Genomic DNA, 27,715 nt, shown 5'->3' with positions numbered 1-27,715 from the left:
CATACCACGAAAGCAACAAAAAGGAACCACCATGCACATTAGTGATTTAACAGTAACTCTTCTCTGAGTTATTTTAAAATTAAAACGCCAGTAAGATGATTTAAGTATCACACATCGTGAAGTCTTCGTTTTATAACCATGATATCACAGTAAGTAGCCTATACAAGATCATTCTAATACAACATCACAAATAAGTCGGGAGACTAAAGTTTAAAATGTAAAACAGTTTTACTTATCTGCTTTACAAATATCCCTCTATCTGTACAATTGTAAAACGATATTTCATCACACTTCTAATTCTTTATTGAAATATAAAGGGTTTACTAAAAACTGAAGATGAAACGTTACGGTAATTGAGGAATTTCCAACAATTCAATAGTACTTATAGTAACTAAGATTTTTTTTTCATAAGCTTATAATTATCCCTTCACCTAAAAAATGTCAAACCTATTCCAGTTTTCTTATTGAATTTCAACATGAAATTAAACCTATGCAATAACAATATAAAATATTTTTTTTTATCTGAAAATGTACAGCAGGTTCAATATGCATTGTTCTATACAGCAGAGTGATCACAAGATATTACTCTTATCACAATTAAATCCTGCATTTTATTTAAAGTCCCAAATCATTCGCTTTCCGGTCCATGTACATTTCTAATAACAGGGTGGAATCACCTTCCAACTCATTATGTAATCAAAGATGGATGAAATTAGTTGGTGAAGATAGTTGGAATTGAGATATTGTGACATTACTTCAAGAATACAGAACTCTGTGCATCAGTGTTGTTAAGTGGGTTTTCGTTAATCTTAAAAACATAATCGATCCTATTTACTTCATCAAATATCTCGTTTTTTAAATTTGAAGAACGCATTTTGTTTGTTGACAGAATGACGTCATATCCATTTTCTAACTCATCTGTAATTAAAAAAAATGAAAGTAACAATGACTTATAACTCTGATTTTATGCATTTATAATAAAAAATCATGAATATATATGAAATATATGAAAATCATGATACTTAGAAACTAACCAATATTGTAAAAGGTTATTCAAATTTAGATATTTAAATATCAAACAGCAACAACACTTACCATTACGTGATACTTCTTCTACAGTGTAATTGTAAGAATGTGAATCCTGTTCTGTTCTTTTCGTCTGTAAACCATTGCTATGATGATTAGCACTAATTGTGTTATTGGTCTTGCTAGGACTGGCAGCTGTACTTCTCATTACACGGTCTTTGTTGTTTTTCTCTGGTCTAAAGACCACGATGTAAATCTTTGTCAAAAAAAGACAACTGAGAAAAACTGTCGCATGAATGAACAATGAAACACAAAGAGAGATGACTCGTGCAGCAATAGTTGTGGAGAAAGCATACAGAGGTACAAACGCTAACCAGATGATAAAGGAAGTGAAAGAGCAGTACATGATTTCACGTGAATCGTTCATGCCTTCAGGGAGTTTTCTTGTTTTGATGGCGAGGATAAGGCATGCAATCATCAGCATAAAAGGCCAGAAAAGAAGAAGGAAATAATTGAAATTGTTAGAGTCTTTACACGTACGGTGTCCTAATGGAGGACTTGATGTAAGATCATACGTTATCTTATGTTCTGGAGTATCTATTATTAGCCAGAAAATGATTGCAAGAAGCTGAACAACTGATAATGCAAGAGAAAGTAGCAAAGCAGTCATCATTGTACACATGTACGGTCTTGGTAAGTGCTGTCCCTTCGCTGCTTGTAGCTTGATTCCAGATCTCACATCAAACGCTCTCTTATAAACAATTAGCTTAGAAAGGACGGAAGAATAGGCCAGAGTATAACTCATACCGATAAATAATCGAGATATTGCGCAAGAGAAAGATGAAGGATAGCTTAGTAAAATAAATGGTGATATATATGACATAAGAATACTAGAAAGCATGACCATGCTGGTTTCAAAACCAGTGGCTTTTAGTAAAGGTGTATTCCTTTTTCTCACGAATACAACGGAAACAACAATGCATAAAACAAAACCCAAAACACTCAATACGAGAATAGCAACAGAGAATGGATTTTCATATGAAAAATAAGAAATTGGAATTTGTATGCATTCATTTCTTTCTGCATTTGGTGTATAGCCGTGTGAACAGTCTGTACAGCTGTACGGGTCTGATGAATTAGTGATGGTTCCAGAAGGACAAGGAGTACAGTCCCAACAACAGATTTCTGTTATTCTTTTAATGTAGCCAGGTAGGCATTCCACAGAACACGACGCCTGTGTCTCAGTAATGTTTAGCAACAATTTATCTTCTACAACTAATTAAAAAAAGAATATAATTTCTTTTATGGTCAATATGAATTAAGAATATCAGAAATCATAAAATCTAGTTTCCAAGTTTCGTTTTAAAAGATGAATTGAAATTAAAACATGTAATATGAAATCGTTGATGTAATACATTTTCCTATTTCAGTCCATTTAAAGTTGTCTCCTTTTCTTGAATACTGTAGGATACTATATCTAGCCGGTCCCTCAACGTCATCAACGAAATGGAATGAAGTATTAAAAGGACCTGTTATTGAAATAGAAATGCATTATTTTTTCTTAGAAACCATCTCCCTTTATGTCAAGTTTTTTTAAATTAGCCTGTTTAACTTCAAATTTTCATCTTCAATTTTTTCCCTTACTTTTGATTCTTTCGAGATATTCTAACAATAAATCTCCTGTTAACTTTTCTTTGATTTTGTCACATACACCAGTATCATTCTGACATATTTCTGAATGTATATTCAAAATAGCATCGCCAAATGCGTAAACAGCATCTCGGACGTTGGTAATGTACGGGATATCTGATAAAGATAAAAGGAAATGTGAGACAGTCTATATAAAAGAGCAATATTCTTCGATTACATTGACATCATAATGTGATGTTGGCAATTTCTTTTATCAATATCCTCTGTCTACATACAAAATCTTTGAAAAAAAAATCTTGTAGTGTAAGGCATGTGGATGTAAATTTATATTTAATGTTCATGTACTTTTGACAGGGTGCCGACATGGCAGCATTTGCTGCTATTAAAACGCACGAAATTCTAAGAATCAGATCAATTGGTTTAATGTAAGTGGAGCATTTTTATATGTTAACGCTATTTAAACTCAAAATTAAGATACAATACAAAAAATATCCTTCTTATTTCATATACAGTAGGCAAACTTTACACTAAACATATCTTTATAAACTCTACAAAACTTAATGGTATGAATTGCAAAAGAAATTTCACTGATTTTGATGATTTTATACTTTTAATTTAGAAAGGGGAATCTATTATTTTTCTGATTTGGTGTATCTTCCCCAAACAGCACTATTTACCATTGTTAGTTATCCGACCACAGTTTCCAGCTGTGCAGTTTGGATAATATTGATGAAGGAACTCTAAATACCACGGATTCTGAGTTGTTTCTATATTCTGGCTGTAATTACAAAATCATATAGAACATTTAAATATTATATCGACAATATGATCATGGATTCAAATTTTCTAAATTAAAACTTCGACAGACTTATAGGAAGAATCAGGTAAACATTTCAAAGGAAAATAAAAAAAAACATCATTGCCATATGCTGTTGAATGTTTAACAGGACTTAAATTTAAACCTCCCTCTCCACTGACCATCGCAACTAAGATCTCGGCATGTTAAGATCAGTTCAACCCTTGCGAGTTGTTGCAGATACCTTAGATTGGAACCGAAGCATTATTGTGTGCCTTATGCAACGATTTTTAAGCCTCGGATAGCTTATCTGATCATCGTAAGTGAGGTATTTTAAGGTTCACTATAATACGACAAAAATACCACATTCGACAGATTCAACACCTGAATCACTAACTAGAGAAACTTTTTGTGACATACTATGAGAATCAGAACAGTAATCAACAGCCCGGTGTTGTCTGCGTAAAAATGTTCTTTGCGTCCTTATTTTCACTCAACTGCCGCACCAGCAACTCCAAGCACGGGATCTGACGTCTTTAGACACACTTTTATCTCCAAAGTAACCCTTATCCCCAAAATAATCAACTATTTATGGTAACTAATGCTTTGATATGTCGCATTACCCAAAGCATCTTTTTAAAACTGCCGACTCGGCGTTAAACCCTAATCAATCAATCAATTTTTTTTAAAACTAATTGAAGTTCCTTTTTGTGATAGTCAGTCTGTTTATTACCAAGTATTTTACTCACTTATTGACGTATTGGAGATATCCTGGATATTCAGAAGTTTCGAGGGTTAATCCGATTGCTCCGTCTATGATATTTTCTAATCCATCTGGAGGATCTCGCCCTGTTAATCCGTCACTTCCGATCCAGATAAAGCCTTCAATGCGCATGTCATGAATTCGGCGGATAATTCTGTATGCATTCTGATACAGCATAAACATAATAACCACTATTTTTCCTAAAATACAATTTTGTATTGAAATAATACTAAAAAATCCCTTTCAAAGCTGGTGCCTACAATGCAAAAACTACAAAAGTGATTTTTGAATACTCGAACATCACCGAAACAGTTATGTGGTTTTATTTCTTATGTATAATCCCGAGGTGTAAGTAATAATCGAAGAAACTAGTCTTGTTTATAACGTTTCTTTTGGATTTAATTTTATTTTAATTAGATCTTTGATTTAAAAAGAAAATATTTATGTAATCATTATACCATTTGAGTTTCTTTTAGATTGAAGATCAGTTGCAATCTCAGTGACCTCTTTATCTTTCATTTCATCTGAAGTTTGTTTCTCATAACCAATGCATATTTTGTTTTGTCGTGCAAATTCTTTGATGTCTTTATAGCCATAACTGCCATAGCTAGAATCTTCGTAAAGAATACTCACATACTCCCAGCCATTTGCTCTGAAAAAGCAACAAATTAAGGACAAACGGCCAAAGCTCTAATGAGATTAAAACACCAAAAAAAATCAAATTAATTGCTGAACACTAGACGATCGGGACTACCAAAAATTCCTAGATTAATTTATAATATATATATAATATCATAACAGAAAATATACAGAGTTCAAATTTCATTACGCTAGCGCTTTCTATATTTTTATATATACATCTTCAGGTGTACATACATTTGTATGCTTGCATGTAATAAACGTCCAAGCTATTCAACATTACAGTTTTTGGAGCGCTTAGTCTAATAACATTTCGCAGAAGAGATCGGTAAAGAAATAATTATAATGACTGTAAAAGATAGATTGTCATACAAACATTATTTATTTCCTCTATAATGTAGAGCTATTTCTATCATAAACGCATAGAAAATATTTATCACCAGATGTGCTAAGATTTAAAAAACAAAGTTGATGAAATATTTGTATAGGTACAATAAAGAATAGCAATCATGTGTTACGCTACTCTATGAACAATAACTGGAACAAGAGGCCAATGGGCATATTGGCTAGGAAGAAGCAGAAATCAGTTCTGTATTAAAAATGGGGGGGGGGGGTAAAACTTTAATTTACACTAGCTAAGGATGCTTCCATATCAATATTACTGATCATTGATTTACTGTTCTTAAACAGAGGAATTTACAAGGTTTTTTCCCTCTGTTTTCCTATGTAAAACTCTGATCTCTCATTGTAGCCCTACCCTATCCACCCTAAATTTGAACCAATTTGAATTTACATTACATGAGGATGCTTCTATAATAATGACTAATCGTGGCTTTGCTCCTCTTCAGCAGAAGATTTTTATAGATGATTCCTATATATTCTTATGCAAAACTTTGGGCCTCTGTTGTGCCCCCCCCCCCCCTCCAACCCCTGGGGACATAATTAAAAAAAAAACTTTTACAATACCTAAGGTTGATTCTGAATTAACTGTATGACTAATAATAGCTTAGTTGTTCTTGAGAGGAAGATTTTAAAGATATTTCCAATCTGTAAAGTGAATGATCAGGTTCTTATAAGGGATATATATAGATTTTTCTTTTACTCTGTCTGAGTAAATGATTGGAATAATTATCAAGACACCTCTGCCTGAGGGTATATCACACAGTACTTAAATTTTCTCTTATCTAGAGACGGGGACTGGGTAAGGTACTACTTGCACAGTGTTTCTAACTAAGATTCCCATTGATAGATGAGAACCTGGTGTCTCAATCTTCTTCAGATTTACTACACTCAGAAGTTAACATCAATTCCTTAGGATACTTACCACTGGTGTTAATTCTTTTGTTTTACTCTGACCCCTAAGGTTTTCCATCCCTAATAGGACCAAATTCTCTATCCTCAAACGTCCATCACGTTCATAATACTCTAATATTAAGTTGAAGCATTTTAGAGTAGAAAAGGATTTACCAAGAGAAGGTTTCGAAAATGTAATTTACTAAGTAGAAATTAATAAACAAAGACTGCATTGAAGTGAATGGCGACAAGCAATTTTTTTTAAATCAAATAATAAGATGCATTAAAATATTAGAAATAGAATGGCAATTGAAAACGATTTTTTTTTTACCAGATAAGTTTTTCAAAATTGATTCTTTTTTTATTAATAAAAAGCAGAGGGAGATAAATCGTACCAAAATTCATGGTCATAAATTAGGACACATCCCATCCTATCATGCTAATTGTAATAAATGGGAATTGTGTCTAATTATACTGAGTATTCAACCCTTATACATCTGTCACGTATTCAATTTCTTTAAATCTGTTGTTACTAGTGATGGAATAAACCTCTTTATTGCTGATTCAACTCCAACTTCTTCATCTAGCTCATGAATGTCTGACTTCTCCAAAACCTCGCCTTATATATACCCTTTGGTTTGTCTAGTCCATTCCAAACGTTTTGAGCTCATTCCACTGTTTGATTGATTGATTGTATGTTGTTTTACGTCCAAATTCAAATTTTTTTTCACTCATTTAGAGGCGTCCCATATACCGGTGAAGGGCATCATATTTAGACCTTTACTCGGCACTCAAGGCTATAGAGCAGTGAGGGATCTATATCGTGCAAACGCCTGTCGTGACACGGGGCCTTGGTTTTTAAGGTCTCATCCGAAGGACCAACAACTTTCACTTCAAAGTGCCGAGTGCTTGGGGCAAGCGCTCTACCGACTGAGTTACCGTGACGGTTACCACTGTCTGAAGTCTTCAATGCGTTTTACTCAATTGCCCCTTACCATTCACGGTAGCTCAGTCGGTAGAGCGCTTGCTCCGTGACCGGGAGATCGTGAGTTCGAATCTCGGCTGCGACTGACCTAAGTTGATAAAAAAAAATGGGTAGCAACTGTTCCTTCACCATGCGCTCAACATTTTGAAGTGAAATTTGCGGGTCCTTCGGATGAGACCTTAAAACCAAGGCCCGTGTCACGGCAGGCGTTGGCACGATAAAGATCCCTCACTGCTCAATGGCCCTGAGTGCCGAGTAAAGGTCAAAATTTTAAGCCCTTCACCGATATATGGTGACGTCTCTATATGAGTGAAAAATTCTCGAATGGGACATAAAAATAACATAAAATCAATCATTCATACAAATGCCCCTTAACCATTGCACCTATATATTCCTATGTTTAACTTTGATCCACTGTTTCGGCCCCGCCCTACCCCCGGGGGTCATATTTGAACAAACTTGAATTTACACTACATGATGATACTCCGGTATGAATATGACTAATAGAAACTAAGCTGTTCTTGAGAAGAATTTTTTTTAAAGATATTTTCTATATACTCCTATCTTAAACCTTAACCCCTGTTGTGGCCCTGTCCTACCCCAGGGATCAAGTTTTGTCTTTTCTTGCTCAGTGGTTCTTGAAAAGAGGATTTTTAAAAGATGTCACCAAATTTTCACAAATTCTTAATTATCTCCCCTTGATAGAATGCACAGCACTTCCCGTGAAAAAGCTTTAATCCTCTTCACCCAATGATGCTTTATAGTTTGTTTGAAATTGGCCCAGTAGTTTTTCAGAAGAAGTAGAAACTGTGAAAAGTTTACAGAATACAGGCAACAGACGGATGGCGGACACTCTTTGATCAGAAAATCTCACTTGAGCCTTAGGCTCAGGTGAGCTAAACATGTATCACTTAACCTTGAAATTCTGTCCCCCAAACAAGTTACTTGTAATTAAATTATGATGAGCTATGAACATAAACTCCACGAATAAATATTGCACAGTATGTATCCATACGTTTTCTAAACTCAAATTTTTACTGAAATTAAAGCAAATTTGTAGAAAAAGAGAACGAAAAATTAAAATCTACATAAAAGTAATGAAATTTTAGTTGTAACGCGTCAGGTGATTGTATAAAGAAATTAGTTTATATCGTATAACCTGTGTGGCCTACTTCATAATGACTTGCGTCAAAAGAAATCAATTAATTTTCTGATGGGTTTAAAATTTGTACAGTCTGAAGGTTTTTTTGAAGTTGAAGATTTTCTTGTCCGTACTTTACACAAAGCAATATTGCCGGATAACAACAAAAATATCTAATGCTATTTAACTTTTATTAGAACAGATAAAAATATGAATAAACGTTCAATACCGAAAAAGTACTGTCCGATTTATTCCTCAATAAATGCTAATTGTCGTACCTGAGAAGCTGAACGATTCCTTTTGCCTGGTATGTGTCGGATGGTACTGTTCTCTTGAAATACTTATACTTCTGTCTGTCATTTAGGATTGAAGAAGTAGACGTGGCACTTATCTGTAACAATTAAAATCTTGAAATATTCTTATTTTGGCTAAACTTTTTAATAGTTCTTTGTTAAAAAATTATAATATAAAAAAAGAAATTAAAATTATTTATATGCATTTAATGTTTTGAAGTCTTTTAAATACCTATAGCATCAAAACATGTGACTTTCAACGTTTTATCCTACGATTCCTCAGAGCAATTTAAGAAGGCTTTTTGACAACAGAGACATTTTTTCTCTCATAAACACCACGTTAACGTACGTGGAATATGAAATATAGAGATAACTGACAGCAAATGTTCCTAACTTGTGATTTGTTATTAAGAAAATTTTAAAAAAGCACAAAAACTCTCTGTTAGATCTTTAAAAGATGCAGGAGTTCAGCATGCATAATCAGCACGGACCTCTGAAAACAGAGATGGGATCCATGCATTCATTTTCAAATTTATTGAATTTTAAATTTATTGATGGAAAATATTGAGAAGTTCTCCCTTTATGCATTTTTTTTGCATGCTTTTAAACGCAGGTCTCCTTTTGTTGAATAATATGTAAGGAATTATGTATTGAAAGCTATATTCGCATATCAGTATTGATTTCCAGGTAAGAAAATTTCCTGTAACTTGGCGCAAAAACTTTTTTCTACGAATAAACTCCATTCCATGAATTATTCAGGTTTCTGCAGGTTATTCCTTATAAAAAAGTTTTTTTTCTAAATTTTAATCTTTTTGACCGGTAAAAATATCTATATTGATAAAGATTACTTTAGAGACAATTGCAAGCCAGACAAGTTTATTTCGGCATAATGTGATGGACAGGAACAGTGTATCTCAAACAGTGATATCTCGAATGCCATGGATATGTCGAGGTGATTTGGTGGTCCCAACCAGTTATTCTTTAAGTAATTTACCCCTGATATCTCGAATCCTAGGATATCTCGAGGTTTTTTCTTGGTCACATCGAGTTCGAGATAACGAGGTTTGAGAGTCGTTTAAAAACAAAAATGATATATTCCTTTGCTCTACTCTCATTTAATGTTTCCAGATAAGAAACCCTTTGCTTAATGAAATGGATGTTTCTAATCTACTTCAGCGAAGCAGTTCCTTCATTACATATTATAAAATATTGCTTCTAGAGTCTGAGAGTCTGACAGAGTCTGACACATCTGTTTCATATTTGGAAATTTTACTTGAAAAAGACGTTAATGGTAATCTAACAACCAAGCTTTATGATAAACGTGATGACTTTAACTTTTCAATCGTCAACTTCCCTTACTTATGCAGCAATATACCTTCATCACCTGCATACGGGGTATATATCTCTCAGTTGATTCGACACACAAGAGCATGCTCTACGTAATGTACAATTTCTAAAACGAGGTAAATTATTGACAAATAAGTTGATGAAACAAGAATATCAGCTGTCTCGTTTAAAGTCATCATTTCGTAAGTTCTATGGTCGATACAATGACCTTGTCAGCAAATGCAATTTATCATCGAGTCAAATGCTGACTGACTTTTTTCACACTAATTGTTAGGCCATCATTTACACACTGAATTGTCGACGGATTTTCCCGTTATTTCCCGATCATGACAAGGAGCACACGGCGGGTGTGACCGGTCGGCAGGGGATGCTCACTCCTCCATGGCACCTGATCCCACCTCTGATGTTTGGAGGTCCGTGTTTGCTCTGCTCCTATTTTGTATTGATTAATGGACTTTTGAGCTTGAATACTGTTCGTTATCTCCATATATTTCATTCTAAATATTGCTTCTAAATAGGTTCTTCAAGATATAATGTCATTGAACACCTTGTCATGTTCCATGAGGAATGAACTGCTCCTTCAAAAACTCTCCAAAAATCGTTTTGAAAATTTTGGCTAATTATGAAGAGAAATTAAACTTAACTCAACGCTCACAAACACATTGAATTAAAACAACAGTATGTTTACCTGTGGCATTTTGAAAAGAGCCAGCAGACTGGCCACATATTGTGTCTGTCTACTAGTCACTGGACCAATTACTCCGATCACCCCTGTGTCTATTGAAGTAGAACAGTTATTTTGTCCAGTTTCCTCATGTTTCTTGTAGAAACTTTTCTGTGCAAATTCTAAGGAGTGTTCCAAGGCTGGATTAATATTGTAGCAAGTATCATACGCTAAGAAACCCAGTTTTATTCCTTTATGTTTCAAGTAAACGTTGACTTCGGAAAGAGCAAAAGTTGCGGCGTCCAAGAGATGAATTCCTATATCGGGGTCGATTTTGGAATCGCATCCTTCACCCTCCGAAAAATGAACTGGGAAGAGTCCCCCCAACATAAGATCTCCGGGAATGTATAGTCGTTCAGTATTGTTACAAAATATCGACCCAACTAGTAGCAAATAGAAGGCAAGTTGTCTTACAACCATTGTCATATCCATTCATTACAATTTCTGTCAGGTTTTATTTTGACACAGTTCCTCCTCTTCGTATTAAAGCAATTGTTACAATTGAATTTGAATGTCGTGCTTTAAAAAAAAAATATATCTAGATATTGTTGAACGTATAAGGAAAATATTGACATGCAGATGAAAAGCTTTCTTTATATTACATCTTAAGTATGCATCAAATGTTTCCTCATTCATAGCGAGATGTATAATCGTATGTAAGCATGATATTGATATACATTGATACGCCTGTTACTATGAAACCGAATATAATATATTCATAATAGCTTACAAATATACGTAGTAAAACACATTGTTGTAAGGAAGTATATACTTAACATCAATACTTTACAGTATCTGATAAGAAACAAAAGAAATGAAGGAACGCCAATATTTGATATGCATGTATGCATAAACCATTATGAATCGTCAGACCTTATAACGTCTATATCTTGTTCATATAAAAACTTTTATGTCTCTACCACTTATCTGTTAGAGCATTAATCTAATTTTCATGAATGCTTGGCTTGCCGATATCAATACTAGCTTAGGCTTTTTTGGCATGTTATTCATGTTGAATTTCTGCTATCTTTGCAGTAGAATGTAGCCACAGTACATATACTAAATGAAATAGATTGGATATCAGCCGAAATGTTGATGATGCCGAGCAATTAATGTATTCTCTCCACACAGTGATTTCTACCCAATTAATTCATATTGTTTGTTTTATCTTCATTTTGTTTACTTTTATTACTATTATTATTTTATTTTCTTAACACTGCTTCTTATTAAAGGGGCTTGGGCACAGATTTAATATTTTCTAAACTTTTTAGTATAATATATTATTATTATCTGCGTTCAGTGATGCGTGCAGAGTAAACAAATTGAACACACCCGATCAAACGAAAACATTAATGCAGAGATGTATGTCGTGATGTATAGAAAAATCTAGTTGTCATTGTATTCTAGGAATATTCATGGAAGTACAATTCATTAAACTGAGGTTATGTTTTGAATAAACTTAAAAAAATTAAAATGTTAAGTGTGTCCAGGTCCCTTTAATAATATTATTCAATATTTTTTTTTTAAAATAATATTTTAAATTTAATGGGACCCAACATTATTATTCCATTTCTGTTGTACATGTACATTTTCCTTTATTATTATTTGTTTCATCCAGTATTTATATAACGTAGTAGCGATATGTTTGAGAGAATACAACGTTGTACGATTCACCTATAATTCACCTATAATTAATTCGTGATAATTAATTCGGTGGTTTATGTAAATCACACACATCACCACATCACCACGGTAGACCAGACTGACCGGACGTGCCTCGCGTTGATCCGGATACATCACAACTGAGATGTTCCCTCACATCTGTCATCATGATTGACAACCAATCGTCTACATCAGCATTACTCTCTTTAGTTGGTCTCCCTGTCAGACATACTATTTTTCTTTTTTTTTTTATTAACCGGTGGTTGTAGTTTTGCTGTGGTAGCCTGTTTTACTCTAGTTCCTTTAAAGTTTTCTTCTATTGCTCAGTTTACTTTCATTCCTTACATTGTTTCTGTTACTTTCGGGGTTTATAAAGCGTAAACTGCCCCAACCCAGTTTATACCGTATAAAATGGGTAGCTATTAAATTCATTCCTTAAATAAACAGGTTTGCCAAAATATAACAAATATGGGCATATACTAGAGGATTGGTAGTTTTAATATATGCATAGCAAAATTTCCACACTCCTTAATTAGAAGTATATAAAGCATTTTAAGATTTATTTTTTCCAGAAATTTCTATTTTTTCAACTATTTTTACATGGATTTCCTAAGACTGACGTAGTGCCCATCCCTCGAGCAAATATATATATATATATATATATATATATATATATATATATATATATATATATATATATATATATATATATATATACAGTCAAACCTCGTTATCTCGAACTCGAAGGAACCGAGAATAAACTTCGAGATATCTGATTATTCGAGATATCGAGTGTAAAATACCTAAAGAAATAGTGGTTTGGACATGCAAATCACTTCGACATATCCATGGTATTCGAGATATCAGTGTTCCAGATAACGAAGTTCAACTGTATTTCATAATATTTTAATTAAAGACAGACAAAAACAGTGGTAAAAATTTGCTCGCGGAATGGTCTGCATATGCAGTTATGTTTCTAGATAGAGGTATACAAAATTAAGAGATTTCCAACGGTGTTTTATAATCCCAAGCGCAAAATCTATTCCGCATTGGAATTTTACAACATATTTATGTAAAAAAGGAACAAATATCGATGTTTGAATCATGAAATAAAAACGCAAATATTTTAATAAAAAAAAATGAACACAAGACATTGTATTTAGATATAGATATTTAGATATAGAGGTGCTGTAGGGGCTAAAATTATATTTTGTTATAAAGGGAACTTAGTCAGGGCCCCATCCCTGGTAGCTGCCCTATATATAATCTTTAATGTTATAGTTCTGGAAATAAATGTGAGAGAAAAATAAAAAACACAAGTCATTTAAAATGCACAGGTTGGTGCCATTTATTTATGTAACCGTGATAGCCGGTCAGCCTGAAAAAGGGACATGCGTGTGTGTGACTGGGGGAGCGGGACATTCCTTATTGCTGTCATGTAGTAAATTTTGAGTTTACCGGGGAGAAGTAAACTTGTAAATTTTGTATTTCCTGCCATCCACTATCACTACATATATTTACTTCTATTTACTGCGATCCAATAAATTGAAATTTTACAACATAAGATTACAAATCATCCCATGAAACAAATCCTGAACTACATTTAATGAATAATGGTGAACATCATGCCGTAAGGGCGGATTCATGAAAGTCGCGCGACTTATTAAAAAGAGAGGGAAAAGTGGGGAGGGGCTTTTTATTGCAAACTACAGTATTCAAAAAAAAAAATTCGGAGATATTTTGAATGCTCTTTTATATACCTTGAAAGGGAAGCGGACAATCTAGTGTTCTTTTTTTCTGAAAACAAATGAAGTTCAAAAAAGATTTCTTTGTTTAGTTATGCGTATTCTTAAAAATAAAACCAAAACAATGCACTGAATATTGTCGTAGCTTTATTCATACATTTAAAAAACTCATACTCAATTGAAAAAATAATCAAAGGAAGAAACTTGTCCTCCAAATTAAAGTCAAGGCTTTTTGGCATCATTGACAGCAGCTTTTTCAATAGAAATGGAACTCGTAAATTTACTTACTTTATTATTGGTCATTTGCAAAATTATTTTGTTAAAACCATTCTGATTGTACACAGAAGTACTCTGAAGTTGATATTAAAAAAGATGCTTGAGTTTCTGATTGACAGCATCTATGCAGTTTTTGGAGACCAGTCCTCAAACATCTGTTGGAATTCCCATGTACACCGAATGCGCCCCATAGTTAGCAGACCTATTTTTTGTATTCATATGAATCAAAATTTATTCAAAATCTTATAAATGAGAAAAAGAAATCTCTTTTTTGTTGTTGTTGTTTTCACTCATATGGAAACGTCACAACTTGCCGGTGAGGGCTGCTAAGGATCTACTTCTTACATCGCGACTCTAGAGCAAACGATCTAACCACTGCGCCATGCGGCGACAAGAAAACACTTGCTGTGGCTTTCAACTCGACAATTAGATATATCGACGACGTATTATCAATTAGGAATACTTATTTCTATTCATATGTCGTCAGGATTGATTACGTTTTCAACAGTGAAATATTGTAATTTATATATCTAAGAAAATGTAATAAACAGAAAATTCAATGTTTTGTAAATGAATATGGAATTTATTTCACTCGTGAGACAGGATTTTTTAATATTTTCAATCGTGCTTCGCACTCGTGAAAATATCAAAAAATCCTGTCCAACTTATGAAATAAAATCGATTCCATATTCATCTACGAAAACATTGAATATCTATATATCCCAGTGAGCTTGAAATAAAAGATACTACAGAGTTTGACACATCTGTTTCATATTTGGATATTTTACTAGAAAAAGACGTTAATGGTAATCTAACAACAAAGCTTGATGACAAAAGTGATGACTTTATCTTTTCAATTGTCAACTTCACTTACTTATGCAGCAGTATACCCTTATTACTTGCCTATGGGGTGTATATCTCTCAGTTGATTCGATACGCAAGAGCATGAACAATTTCTCAAACGAGGCAAGTTGATGAAACAATATCAATAAGGATATCATTAGTCTCGTTTAAAATCATCATTTCGCAACTTTTATGGTCGATACAATGACCTTGTAAGCAAATACAACATATCACTAAGTTAATTGCTGACTGACGTGTTTCATACTAATTGTGAGGCAATGATTTACACACTGATTGTCGACGGATTTATTCGCTTCCTCGATCATGATTAGGAGCACATGGCGGGTGTGACCGGTCGGCAGGAGATGTTCACACCTCGATGGCACCTGATCTCACCTCTGATGTTTTTCGAGATCCGTGTTTGCTCTTCTTCTGATTTGTATTGTCTAATTGGTTTTTGAGCTTGAAAACTGTTTGTTATCTCCATATTTCATCATAGTCAGCTGCCTTTTCGATACAAAATGAACTCATAAATTTACTTGTCTTGTCAATTGTCGATTGTTTAAAACCTTTTGGAAATACTGTTGGTCAATCAAGTTTCGGTCATTTTCAAAATAGCCGACATGAAAGTTTAAAGGGCATCATTTCGAAAAGTTCTTCTTGTTATTTCAATGTTCTCTGCAGCATTTTAATAATCTTTGAAATTATCAATGAAGATACGGCCAGCATACAGTTTAAGGGCCATTTCTTATAAATAATATAAATTGGAATATTTTTGCTGCTGTCTGTAAATTTATTTATGAAACCTGTCGATTTATAATTGCTATTGCTACTGTAAATAATTTTTATTTATCCCACTTGTTTAAGTTATATTTCTTTGATTTATTTTTTACTTGACATATTTATTTATGTAAAGAGAGGAAAATAAAATAAATCTTACACGGTACCAATTTTGATGCACCAGCTGCTTGTTTTGTTATGTCTCTTCAGTGATGCTCACGCCGAAACGTATGAAATCCGAAATAGTTTGATAGTTTGATGACTTTGAAGAGCTGAAAAAAGTGGGTGCCAAAGACTGGAGCCAAATACGTCGAAGTATCAGAGCTTGGCATGGGGAGATAATCCTTGATTTTGAAATAAATTTCTAAATTTTACCACAGCAATTTTATATTTGTCCGTATTTTCAAGCTAGTACCGAAGTACTTAGCTACTGAGCTGTAGAGAACCTCGGGTACTGACAGTCAACCAGCAGAGGCCTCGACACAGGGGTCCTAAAATAAATCTTTTACGCTACAAATTTTGATGCACCAGATGCGCATTTCGACAAATTACGTCTATACAGTGATGCTCATGCCCAAACGTTGGAAATCTGAAATACTTTGATAAAGAAAAGTCAATGGAGAGCTGAAAAAGGGAATACCAAAGACTGTATACCAATAAGTGTAAGAACCTTTTTTTCAATCCTTCTGATTCATTCAATAAAAATATGTTCGAAACAAAATAACAATTGTAATCATTTTAAATGTACGTACAGGCGAATTCAGATTCTTTTTAAAGGCTTTTGATCATTTTGTTTGGTCTGCATTCACGTAAAAATGTGAAAAGAGTCTCCCAGGAATTGAAACGGATTATAATTTGAAAATAATATAAAGCATCTAAGAATGATTTATATCATTTAAAATAAACCTTTCTTCATGCATTGGTGTGGTAGGGAACAATATCTTTTACATCAATTAAATCATCTTTTTTACTGAAAGAATAAAACATGTTTTTTTTTTAGGATTCGTGTTAATATCTATTGAATGATGGCGTCAAAGATGGAAGAAATAAGGATTGAAATATTTCCTACTTTTCTTCAGGAGGTTGGCACACTTGCAATGCTGTTTTGTTTAAAATTTGAATTTTCTACTTCATTGAAATAAGGTAATGAATATACATGAAAATACTTAACATTCAGTGACAACGGTTTTTTCAAAATAACTTTACACCAAACAGTTGTAGTTGTGAACATTGACATTCACTCTGTTATTTTAATATTTAAGTTTTACTAGGTTTATTTGATTTTTTTATAACGTTCACTTCACTAACAACAAAGTGTTAACACTGGTGTGTTGCTTTTGGTTTCTTACACTTTTTCTTTTATTGTTCTTAGCAATAGTTTTAATGTCTTTTATTAATACACCTTAGATTTTCCATTTTCCTTGAAAATCAAGGATGCATTTTAGTTTGTGAATGTGTAAGAATGTATAGCAATCAAACACGCCCGATCTTTATATATAATTTTTCATATGAAAGAAGTTTCTTAGTAAGTTTAAAAAATTATCAACCTGAAACACTCATGTAATATGAAAGTACTAAATTGCGGGGGAAAAGATGGTACACTTCAAATCCGTGTTCCTTTAAAGCATAAATTGATTTATGCCTCGGAGTTGTGGATAGAGTTTTTGTTAACTTCCATAATCTCAACAATTCCATCTCCTGCTTGGAATCCTCTACTGTTAAAGGTGGATACATATACTTTATCTGTTGAGAGGATATTATCAGGTCCTAAGTCATCTGTAAAAAAAAATTAAGTATTAGGTTAAGTTTAATATTATTCTAATATCATGCATGTATTACGAACACAAAAATCTTAATCGAAGCAAGTATAATATATTCTTACAAAGAGTGAAATATAGGTCAAAAAATTAAAAACAAAAGATTAAAAACGTAAACTTAAAAAATGGCAACACTTACCTTTAAATTGTGAATACTCTACGGTGTAATCGTTCGATTTGTTTGAATGTTCCTCTTTTCTTGTCGACTGTAACCCATTGTTTTGATGATTACCACTATATGTGTTAGGAGTCTTGCTAGGACTGGCAGCTGTACTTCTCATTACACGGTCTTTGTTGTTTTTCTCTGGTCTAAAGACCACGATGTAGATTTTTGTCAGAAAAAGACAACTGAGAAAAGCTGTCGCATGAATGAACAATGAAACACAAAGAGAGATGACTCGTGCAGCAATAGTTGTGGAGAAAGCATACAGAGGTACAAACGCTAACCAGATGATAAAGGAAGTGAAAGAGCAGTACATGATTTCACGTGAATCGTTCATGCCTTCAGGTAGTTTTCTTGTTTTGATGGCGAGGATAAGGCATGCAATCATTAGCATAAAGGGCCAGAAGAGTAGAAGGAAATATTTGAATTTGCTAGAGTCTTTACACGTACGGTGACCGACTGGAGGATCTGATGTCAGATTATATTTTATCGCTTGTTCTGGAGTATCAATTATAAACCAAAATATTATTGCAAGAAGTTGCATAGCTGAAAGAGCAACAGAAAGTAACAAAGCAGTCATCATTGTACACATGTACGGCTTTGGTAAGCGGTGTCCTTTCGCTGCGTGTTGCTTGATTCCAGATCTCACATCGAACGCTCTCTTATAAACAATTAGCTTAGAAAGGATGGAGGAATAGGCCATAGTATAACTCATGCCGATAAATAATCGAGATAGTGCGCAGGATAGGGATGAAGGAAAGCTTAGTAAAATAAAAGGTGAAATATACGACATAAGAATACTAGAAAGCAATACCATGCTGGTTTCAAAACCGGTGGCTTTAAGTAGAGGAGTATTTCTTTTCTGCACAAACACAGCGGATACAACGATGCATAAAACAGAACCCAAAATACACAATGCGAGAATAGCAATAGAGAAGGGATTTTCGTATGTAAAAAAAGAAATTGGAATTTGTATGCATTCATTTTTCTCTGAATTGGGTGTATATCCGTGTGAACAATCTGTACAGCTGTAAGGATCTGATGAATTAGTGATGGTTGCAGGAGGACAAGGTGTACAGTCCCAACAACAGATTTCTGTTTTTCTTTTAACGTAGCCAGGAAGACATTCCATAGAACATGCCGCCTGCGACTTGACAGCATCGAATTCCAAATCTTCTCCTACATCTTGTTTAATAGAGAAAATGTCATTTTCAGATAATATTTTAAAGTCCTGAATCAAGAAAATATAATTTTAAATTTCAATTTGGAAGGTTAATTTCAGCAAATATAAATATAAAATTAAAAATGTTATACATTTTCCTATTTCAGTCCATTCAAAGTGATTGCCTTTTCCTTTGTACTGTAGAATACTGTATCTAGGTGGTCCTTCAATGCCATCAACAAATTGGAATGAAGTGTTTAATGGATCTGTAATTGAAATTGACATTTATCATTTCCCTATTTTATATACTAAATTTGACAACGGAATGTTCCGTCTACCTGATCAATACACAGGGCTTTTGGCGGGAGTGACCGGTCGACAGGGGATATTTACTCCTCCTAGGCACCTGATCTCACCTCAGGATTTTTCGGGATTCATGTTTTTTGCCCTGTTCACAAATTTCTATTGTTTTTAGATATTTTAAGATCGATCACTTTTCCTTATCGTCATCTTTTTCATTCCCTAAAAAGAATTCTTTTCACGTTGATATACATTGTATTCAGACATTTTTACTTCAAATTCTCATCTTGAAATCGTGTTCTTACTTTTAACTCCCTCGAGGTATTCTAACAATAGATCTCCTGTTAAGTTTTCTTTAATTTCCTTACAAACACCAGAATAATTCTTGCAGATATCCGAATGAATATTTAGAATGGCATCACCAAATGCATAAACAGCATCTCGGACATTGATGATATAAGGGATACCTGAGAAATACAAGTAGATAAAATGATGTTTTTCAGTAACTTGATCATTTCAATGTGATATTAACAATATGTTCTTATCTTTTTCTTTCATTTTTATGTGCCAATGTTTTTTTTTTTTTAATTTCAAATAAAAAGCTTTTCAGATCGGAAATTGAGCTCTTATATTCAAGTTCAATCTTCATGGGAAGGGCCTGGACATGAAGACAGTAAGCCAAATGAAAACGCAAAAAATTATAACCCTGTTATCAAGGATGTATAAAAACAAGTGAGCATCTAAACATTATTCATACTCATTATAATAATTCATAAAATAAATTTAATTCTAAAACTGTTTATCAGTTAACTACCTTTGCCAGTTTAAGATCCTCATTAAAATTGAATGTTGTAAACTGTTGAGGAAATTTTTACTGACACGCATCGCTTAATAGATTAGTCTAGAAGGGAAATCTATAAGCTTCGTTTCATGATTTTTACATTTATTTTAAGTTGACATAATCATTGTAATTTACCAGTGTTATTAATCTGCCCACAATTTCCCGCTGTGCAGTTTGGGTAATATTGGTGGAGGAATTCTGAATACCACGGATTTAAATTTGTTTCTATACTTTGGCTGTAAATAAGATGTTAAGAATTATTAGATATAATACTGGTATAAATGCTTCAAAGGGTATTAATATTTAACATAACTGAGAGATGTAGGCGTAAGTGTAACGAGTAAAAAGTATCAGATTTCTCCTCACTTATTGACATATTGGAGATATCCTGGATATTCAGAAGTTTCTAGGGTAAATCCGATAGCTCCGTCCATTATATTTTCTAGTCCAACTGGTGGATCACGCCCTGTTAATCCGTCACTTCCGATCCAGATAAAGCCTTCAATGCGCATGTCATGGATTCGTTGAATAATTCTGTATGCATTTTGATACAGCATAAACAGAACTACCACTATTTTTCCTATAATAGAAATGTTTTAATACATCTAAAAATGAAAAGTTGTTCTTCACAAACTTGGATCTACAATTTGGAACCTAGAAAAGAGAAAATGTTTATGTTATATGTTCATAGTTTAGTTGATACTATATCTAATCATCTTTACATTTCATCAAAAGAACATTGATATATTGATAAATCGATACATTGATATACAATTATTGTACCTTTTGAGTTTCTACTGGATTTAAGGTCTTTTACAACCTCATTCATCTCTAAATCTGTCATTTTCTCTGATATTTGCTTTTCATAGCCAATACATACATTTCCCTGTTGTGCAAAGGTTTTGATATCATTGTAACCATATCGGCCATAGCTGGAATCTTCATATAGGATACTCACATACTCCCAGCCATTAGCTCTGAAGAAAGAACAAAATACAATTAACAAACAATATGCAGATGAAACAAATCGGTCAGGAAGCATATGATATTAAAACATAAAGTATATCAAATTGAAATACCCCCGGGTAGACCATTAGGGCTCCAGGAATTATCATGCACAGTGAATAACGTTAACCATTTGTTTGTAATAGGAAATTTCTTATATTACCTAATATAGTTTGTGTTTGTGGTAGTATGTGTTGCTTTTTATATGTTCTACATGGCATACTACAGGCTTCCTTTGAAGCAATGATTCTTGACCTAGACAGTAGGATGGCTTCCGTTTAGACAGAATTCTTCATAACATCTTTATAGTTTTAATAATCTTGGTAACACTTTACTTTGAAATCAAAATTGAAATTTAGAATTTTATATATTGATTTTTTTAACTTGTGTCAACTTTTTTATCGAAATCGTACTAAAACTTTGGAAGAAGTATTTTTCGATCAATAGAACTATCCAGCATTCACTTGATTTGATACTCAACAGCATGTGCCTTCTTAATCAAAATACCACGTGACTAATGGGGAAAAACATTCCGGGGGAAAGAGCTCGAGTATATAATGTGTATTATCATTTCAATATTAATCCAATGTATATACATGTAGCTTTTGCAGTACCGATGCTTTTTATAAACTTGCTACAGTTTTTAGTTTATCCTAGGCTAATTCAGACGTACTGTGATGCAAAAATTTAAGAATTTGTGTAAATTAAATGTTGATCCTCAAAAATTGTAAGTTTTTTTCTTTTTTTCTTCAGCCAGTAAGGTCAAAAGTTGTTATAATTTTTCAACACTTTATACAGACATTCCCCCGATAATTTAAAGATATTGCTTTTTGATATAGAAAACTGTTTTGTCAATGAATTATGAAGAAAACCAACAGATTCAATCTCGAAAGTCCAATGAAACGATACAAATTTGGAGCAGAGCAAACACGGACCTCAAACTTTAGAGGTGGGATCAGGTGCCATGGAGGAGTGAGCATCCCTTGCCGATCGGTCACACCCGCCGTAGCTCCTTGTCATGATCGGGGAAAAACGGAAAAATCTGTAGACAGTTCATCGTATAAATAATGGCCTATTGATTAGTAAGAAAAACGCCAGTCAGCATTTGACTCAATGAGAGGTTGAATGTGCTGACGAGTTCATTGTATCGACCATAAAACTTGCGAAATGATGACTTCAAACGAGACTGTTGATATCCTTGTTTCATCAACTTGTTTGTCAATACCTTTCCTCCTTTTAGAAATTGTTCATACGTAGAACATGCTCTTGCGTATCGAATCAACTGAGAGACATAAACCCCATATGCAGGTGATAAGTGTATATTGCTACAGAAGTAAGGGAATTTGACGATTGAACCCTAATCCTGAAAAGTTAAAGTCATCACGTTTACCATAAAAATTTGTTGTTAGATTACCATTAACGTCATTTTCTAGTAAAATACCTAAATATGACACAGATGTGTCACACTCTGTGGTATCTTTTATTTCAAGCTCACTGGGATATATCGAGTCGACATATGAATGGAAGTAATTATTGCCAATTGATAATGAGTCGTCGATATACATGTATCTAAATGTCGAGATGAAGGCAACAGGAAGTGTTTTCTTCTTCTGATGTAGAAGTTTTTGAATAAATTCTGCTTCATATCAATACATTAAAAGTTCTGCTAAAAAAATAAGAGGAAATTCTCATACCTTGTTATCGATCTTCTACAATATTTACTCTTTAATCATTCTGATTCTACAGATCAGGGCACTGAATTTGATACTAAAAGATGAATGGGTTATTCATTGACAATATATGTAGTCTAAGATCCTCATTAAAATTGTCCTCATTGTTACATTGACTTTGTTTACAATTACAGCCCATGATAGAGTCATACTTTGACTGACATATTTTAAACAAATTGTTGGAGTTTTATCCAAATTCTTAGACTATTACTTTTATATAAAATTTGACAACGGATTTCTTTATTTACCTGGATAATCCATAGGGTTCACGAGGGGTGTGACCGGTCGACAGGGGTTTCTCACTCCTCCTATAGGCACCCGATGCTGCATGAACCTCTGGAGATTTCCGGGGGTCCGTTTTTTTTCTGGTTACTAATTTGTACTGATTTATAGAATTTTTAGATCAATTACGGTTCGTTTTTTTCACCTTTTTCTTTCATTTATATAATCTTTTTGTGTCTGGTTTCATTGTTAGTTTTATACCATTTACTATCTAATTGACTTCGTTTAGCTGATATTGCAACCGCTGGAAATCATTCAATTCAAATATGGAGATAACGAAAAGTAGTCAAGCTCAAAAGTCCATTGAAACAATAGAAATTGGGAGCAGAGCAAACAGGACCTCTATAAGCATCAGAGGTGGGATCAGGTGCTATGAAGGAGTAAGCTTCTCTTGTCGAGCGGTTCAATATAAATCTAAATTTCATTTCTGAATTGTACTTACAGTACCACCAGATAACGTCCTTTAGAATACTGATTAAATTGATATAAACTTCATTTTTTTTAATACTTTTTCTAGGAATAAATGGTAAAATCCGATTTTTTACCTTCATACACTTACTGCTTTTATTTCGCATTAAATTGTAGTTGTCGTACCTGAGAAGTCGAACAATTCCCTTGGCCTGATAAGTGTCGGAGGGTACTGTTCGTTTGAAATATTTATACTTCTGTCTGTCATTAAGGACCGAAGAAGTAGCCGTGGCACTGATCTGAAATAATTTTTTTAAAAATGCAGTAATTATCTATTTTGATACGTTTAATTATAGGTTTGTAGAAAATGAAAATCATAATAAAATGAAAAACCTGCACTCAAGAAAGGAAATAGATCTTTTTAGCACATGTCAAATAAAGCATATATAATATCATTTTTCTGAAGAAGAATGATACAGACTTGTTAGAAAGAACATTGTAAAAGAATAAATGGAATTCCGCCAACATTTTCCTTTGGATAAAAAAAAATCACACCACACTTTGTTATAGAGAACTCTCTGTTATAAGGAAGGAAAAAGCTTTTCACTGCACTTTGCAAAGAATTGAAGGGTTTGACGCTTTGCTTATATATCAATCAGTATATGAAATGGAAGATAAAGAACGAATTTAAACAATATGATAAGTGAGCAGAGCTAACACGGACCTCTGAAAACAGAAGAGGAGTCAGATGTCATGGAGGAGTAAGCATCCCTATTAAAAACACAATTCGAAGTTACTCTGTTAAATTCAGGGGTTACTTGTAAGCAGGAAACAAATCAATTTTCTCAACTGCAATAAATCAACAACACATTAAAGACTCAATCAACCAAAAAATATAAAAAAATAAAATAAAACAATATTTCAGTTGCAAGCTTACACCGTCAATTTTTTAAACTTTGCAAAATCTTTCAAGTAACATTTATTCAAGGGAGAATTGAAAAAAAACAAGTTGATATCTATGCATTCTATTTATAGAATATTTAGAAAAAAAATAACATTTTTCAGCGAAGCTGAACCATCCATCCCTCTCTAACATCAATTATATACAAACTAAAGGAAAATTAGTATGTAAAAGCTATATTGCGTACAATGCAGGGTTCTAATATGCTGCTGCAAAACGAAATTTATTCAATTATTGCAAGGTATCTAACTTATCTCTGAAGAGATTCCATAGAGTACTATGTCATTGGACTCTAAAGCATGCACAATTACACATGAAGGCGTTATTTAAAAGCATTTTTTGTATATTATTATAAAGATAAAGCATTAAAGATAATCTTTTTGGAAGACCTTGCTGTGTTATCCAAGACCATTCCATACTGCAAAGTAACCTATCAATTGCTTTAGCCATATATCCCACACAGAAATGGATTAAACATAACAGTATATTTACCTGTGGCATTTTGAAAAGAGCCAGCAAACTGGCCACGTATTGTGTCTCTCTACTAGTCACTGGACCAATTACTCCTATCATCCGTCTGGATGTCGGTGTCGTACAGTTATTGTATCCAGTCTTCTCATTTTTCGTATAGAAACTTTGCTGAGCAAATTCTAACGAGTATTCCAAGGACGGGTTAATGTTGTAGCAAGTATCATATGCTATCAAACCAAGCGTTATTCCCTTCTTTTTCAGGTAAACATTGACTTCCGATAGAGCAAATATCGTGGCCTCAAGTAGGTGTATTCCATTATTGGGGTCAATTTTAACATCACATCCATCCTTGTTTGTAAAATGAACTGAGAAAAGTCCTCCAAGAATAAAGTCTCCAGGAATGTGGAGATATGTTTGCGCAGTATTATTACAACAAATCGACCCAAATGCTAGTATATAAAGTGCAAGATATCCTATTTGCCTTGCCATATCCATTTATTTCAACTTGAAGGTTGTATATTGACATAGTTTCTTCTCTTTCGTATTGATAAAAGTGTTAATTTTTCATTAAACTCGTGTATTTTATTTCAATATCGCAAAAAAACATAAGGAAAAAACAGTGACATTAAGATGAAATGCTTTTATTTAGATCATCTGTGCGTATGCTCTAAATGTTTCCTCCTAATTAGCGAGCTGCATCGGTGTGTTCACGGTTTAAATTAAAGATATCGATATTCTTGTAATTGTTGAACCGAAAAGGGCATTTTTATTGCTGACAAATATACAAGGAAAACCACATTGGTTAGAGGAGTTAAAAAATACGGAAAGCAATACAGTATAACTGACACGGAAGAAAAACATGAAACACGTCTTAATGATTTCGGAATTTTTGTGTGTATTGATATATATATATATATATATATATATATATATATATATATATATATATATATATATATATATATATATATATATATATATATATATATATATATATATATATATATATATATATAAAACATCAAGTACCTGTCTCCTAAAAGCAAAGTGCAATTTTAATTCAACGATATATTTTTTTTCTACAACTGGAATTTATTGAGAAGTTCGCATAGATACAAAATCCTGCTGGATATCATTCATCGAGGATATGTAGTTGAAGATAAATATTGTACTACTGTGAACTTCGTCGTTCGAGAACAAATAAATCTGAATTTCTTAAACACCTATCTTGCAAAGACTTACATCAATGTTAGTTAATTATTTTGTTTTAACTTTGTCTGGTAACAACATAGTCTTTGTTTGTAAGGCTCATAATTTGAATTGTATTTTACAGGAACTAGGATTTAATTCTACAGGTGGAAGTCCAACTTACACCCAAAGCTCCCTTTCTAAGGAGGAAATTCTTCTTAATCATAAGTCCATTTTAGGTATTTTTAGTATTCAAAACAATCATAATGAGTTTCAATTACCATACCTTTACTGGATTCCTAAACTTCATAAAAATCCCTACAAACAAAGATACATAGCGGGTTCCAGTATTTGTTCTACCAAGCCTCTTTCTTTACTCCTCACTAAAGTATTTACTGTAATGAAGGAGAAACTTCAGTAGTACTGTACAAAAGTATATTCGAGAATTGGTTTTAATCAGATGTCGAAAAACTCCAAAGAACTTTTGAAAATTTGAAATCACAAAATTATACTAAAATCAATAGCACTAAAACGTACGACTTTTCAACACTTTTTACAACCATTCCCCACGATAAATTGAAGTCAAGGCTTTTTAACATCACAGACAGCTGCTTTTTCAATAAAAATGGAACTCGTAAATATTGTCATTGGTCATTTGCAAAATTATTTTGTTAAAAAGTACTCTGATTGTACACACACGTACTCTGAAGTTGATATGAAAAAGATGTTTGGATTTCTGATTGACAATATCTATGTAGATTTTGGAGATCAGGTCTTCCAACAATCTGTTGAAATTCCAATGGGTACCAATCGCGCCCCCTTATTAGCAGACCTATTTTTGTATTCATATGAAGCATAATTTATTTTAAAAAATTCCACATAAGAAGAAAACACTTGCTGTGGCCTTCAACTCGACATTTCGACATATCGACGACGTATTATCAATTAACAATAGTTACCTTCATTCATATGTCGACTCGTTAATCCCAGTGAGCTTGAAATAAAAGATACCACAGATTCTGACACATCTGTTTCATATTGAGCTATTTTACTAGGAAATGACGTCCATGGTTACCTAACAATAAAACTTTATGATAAACATGATGACTTCAACTTTTCAATTGTCAAAGTCCCTCATTAGTGTACCAATATACCACTATCACCTGCAAATGGGGTTTATGTCTCTTAGTTGATTCGATACGCAAGATGCTCTACATATGAACAATTTCTTAGAAGAGACATTGACAAAAGTTTTGGACAAAAAGTTGATGAAAGAAGGATATCAACAGTCTCGTTTGAAGTCATCCTTTCGCAAGTTTTACGGTCGATACAATGAACTCGACAGTACATACAACCTATCATTAAGTCAAATGGTGACTGATGTTTTTCATACTACATGGTAGGCCAGTATTTATACACTGAAC

The 27,715-nt window shown here is 33.2% G+C and overlaps 2 protein-coding genes across 2 annotated transcripts in view; both read right to left on the bottom strand.

Annotated features, from left to right (window-relative positions):
• Window positions 1-751: 751 nt before the first annotated feature.
• The window catches only part of LOC133175266 (metabotropic glutamate receptor 3-like), a 41,564-nt gene continuing 14,600 nt past the window's right edge, over window positions 752-27,715 (bottom strand). Inside the window, exons 7-9 of the mRNA XM_061310367.1 lie at window positions 2,442-2,555; window positions 1,096-2,301; window positions 752-918 (exon numbers count right to left, since the gene is read on the bottom strand). Coding sequence (XP_061166351.1) covers window positions 752-918; window positions 1,096-2,301; window positions 2,442-2,555 — 1,487 coding nt within the window. The remainder of the gene's footprint in view (window positions 919-1,095; window positions 2,302-2,441; window positions 2,556-27,715) is intronic.
• Window positions 17,550-18,415, bottom strand: LOC133175492 (metabotropic glutamate receptor-like). Its single transcript, XM_061310598.1, has 2 exons — window positions 17,920-18,415; window positions 17,550-17,739 (listed from the first exon to the last, which is right to left on the bottom strand). The coding sequence occupies exons 1-2, from the start codon at window positions 18,335-18,337 to the stop codon at window positions 17,600-17,602; spliced, it is 558 nt and encodes a 185-aa protein (XP_061166582.1). The 5' UTR covers window positions 18,338-18,415; the 3' UTR covers window positions 17,550-17,599.

Source organism: Saccostrea echinata, unplaced genomic scaffold (assembly GCF_033153115.1).
Source record: "Saccostrea echinata isolate AGI-Se365-2 ecotype Australia unplaced genomic scaffold, CSIRO_AGI_Sech_v1 ptg000062l, whole genome shotgun sequence".
Classification (NCBI taxonomy): Eukaryota; Metazoa; Mollusca; class Bivalvia; order Ostreida; family Ostreidae; genus Saccostrea; species Saccostrea echinata.
This window is presented reverse-complemented; position numbering and strand designations above follow the sequence as displayed.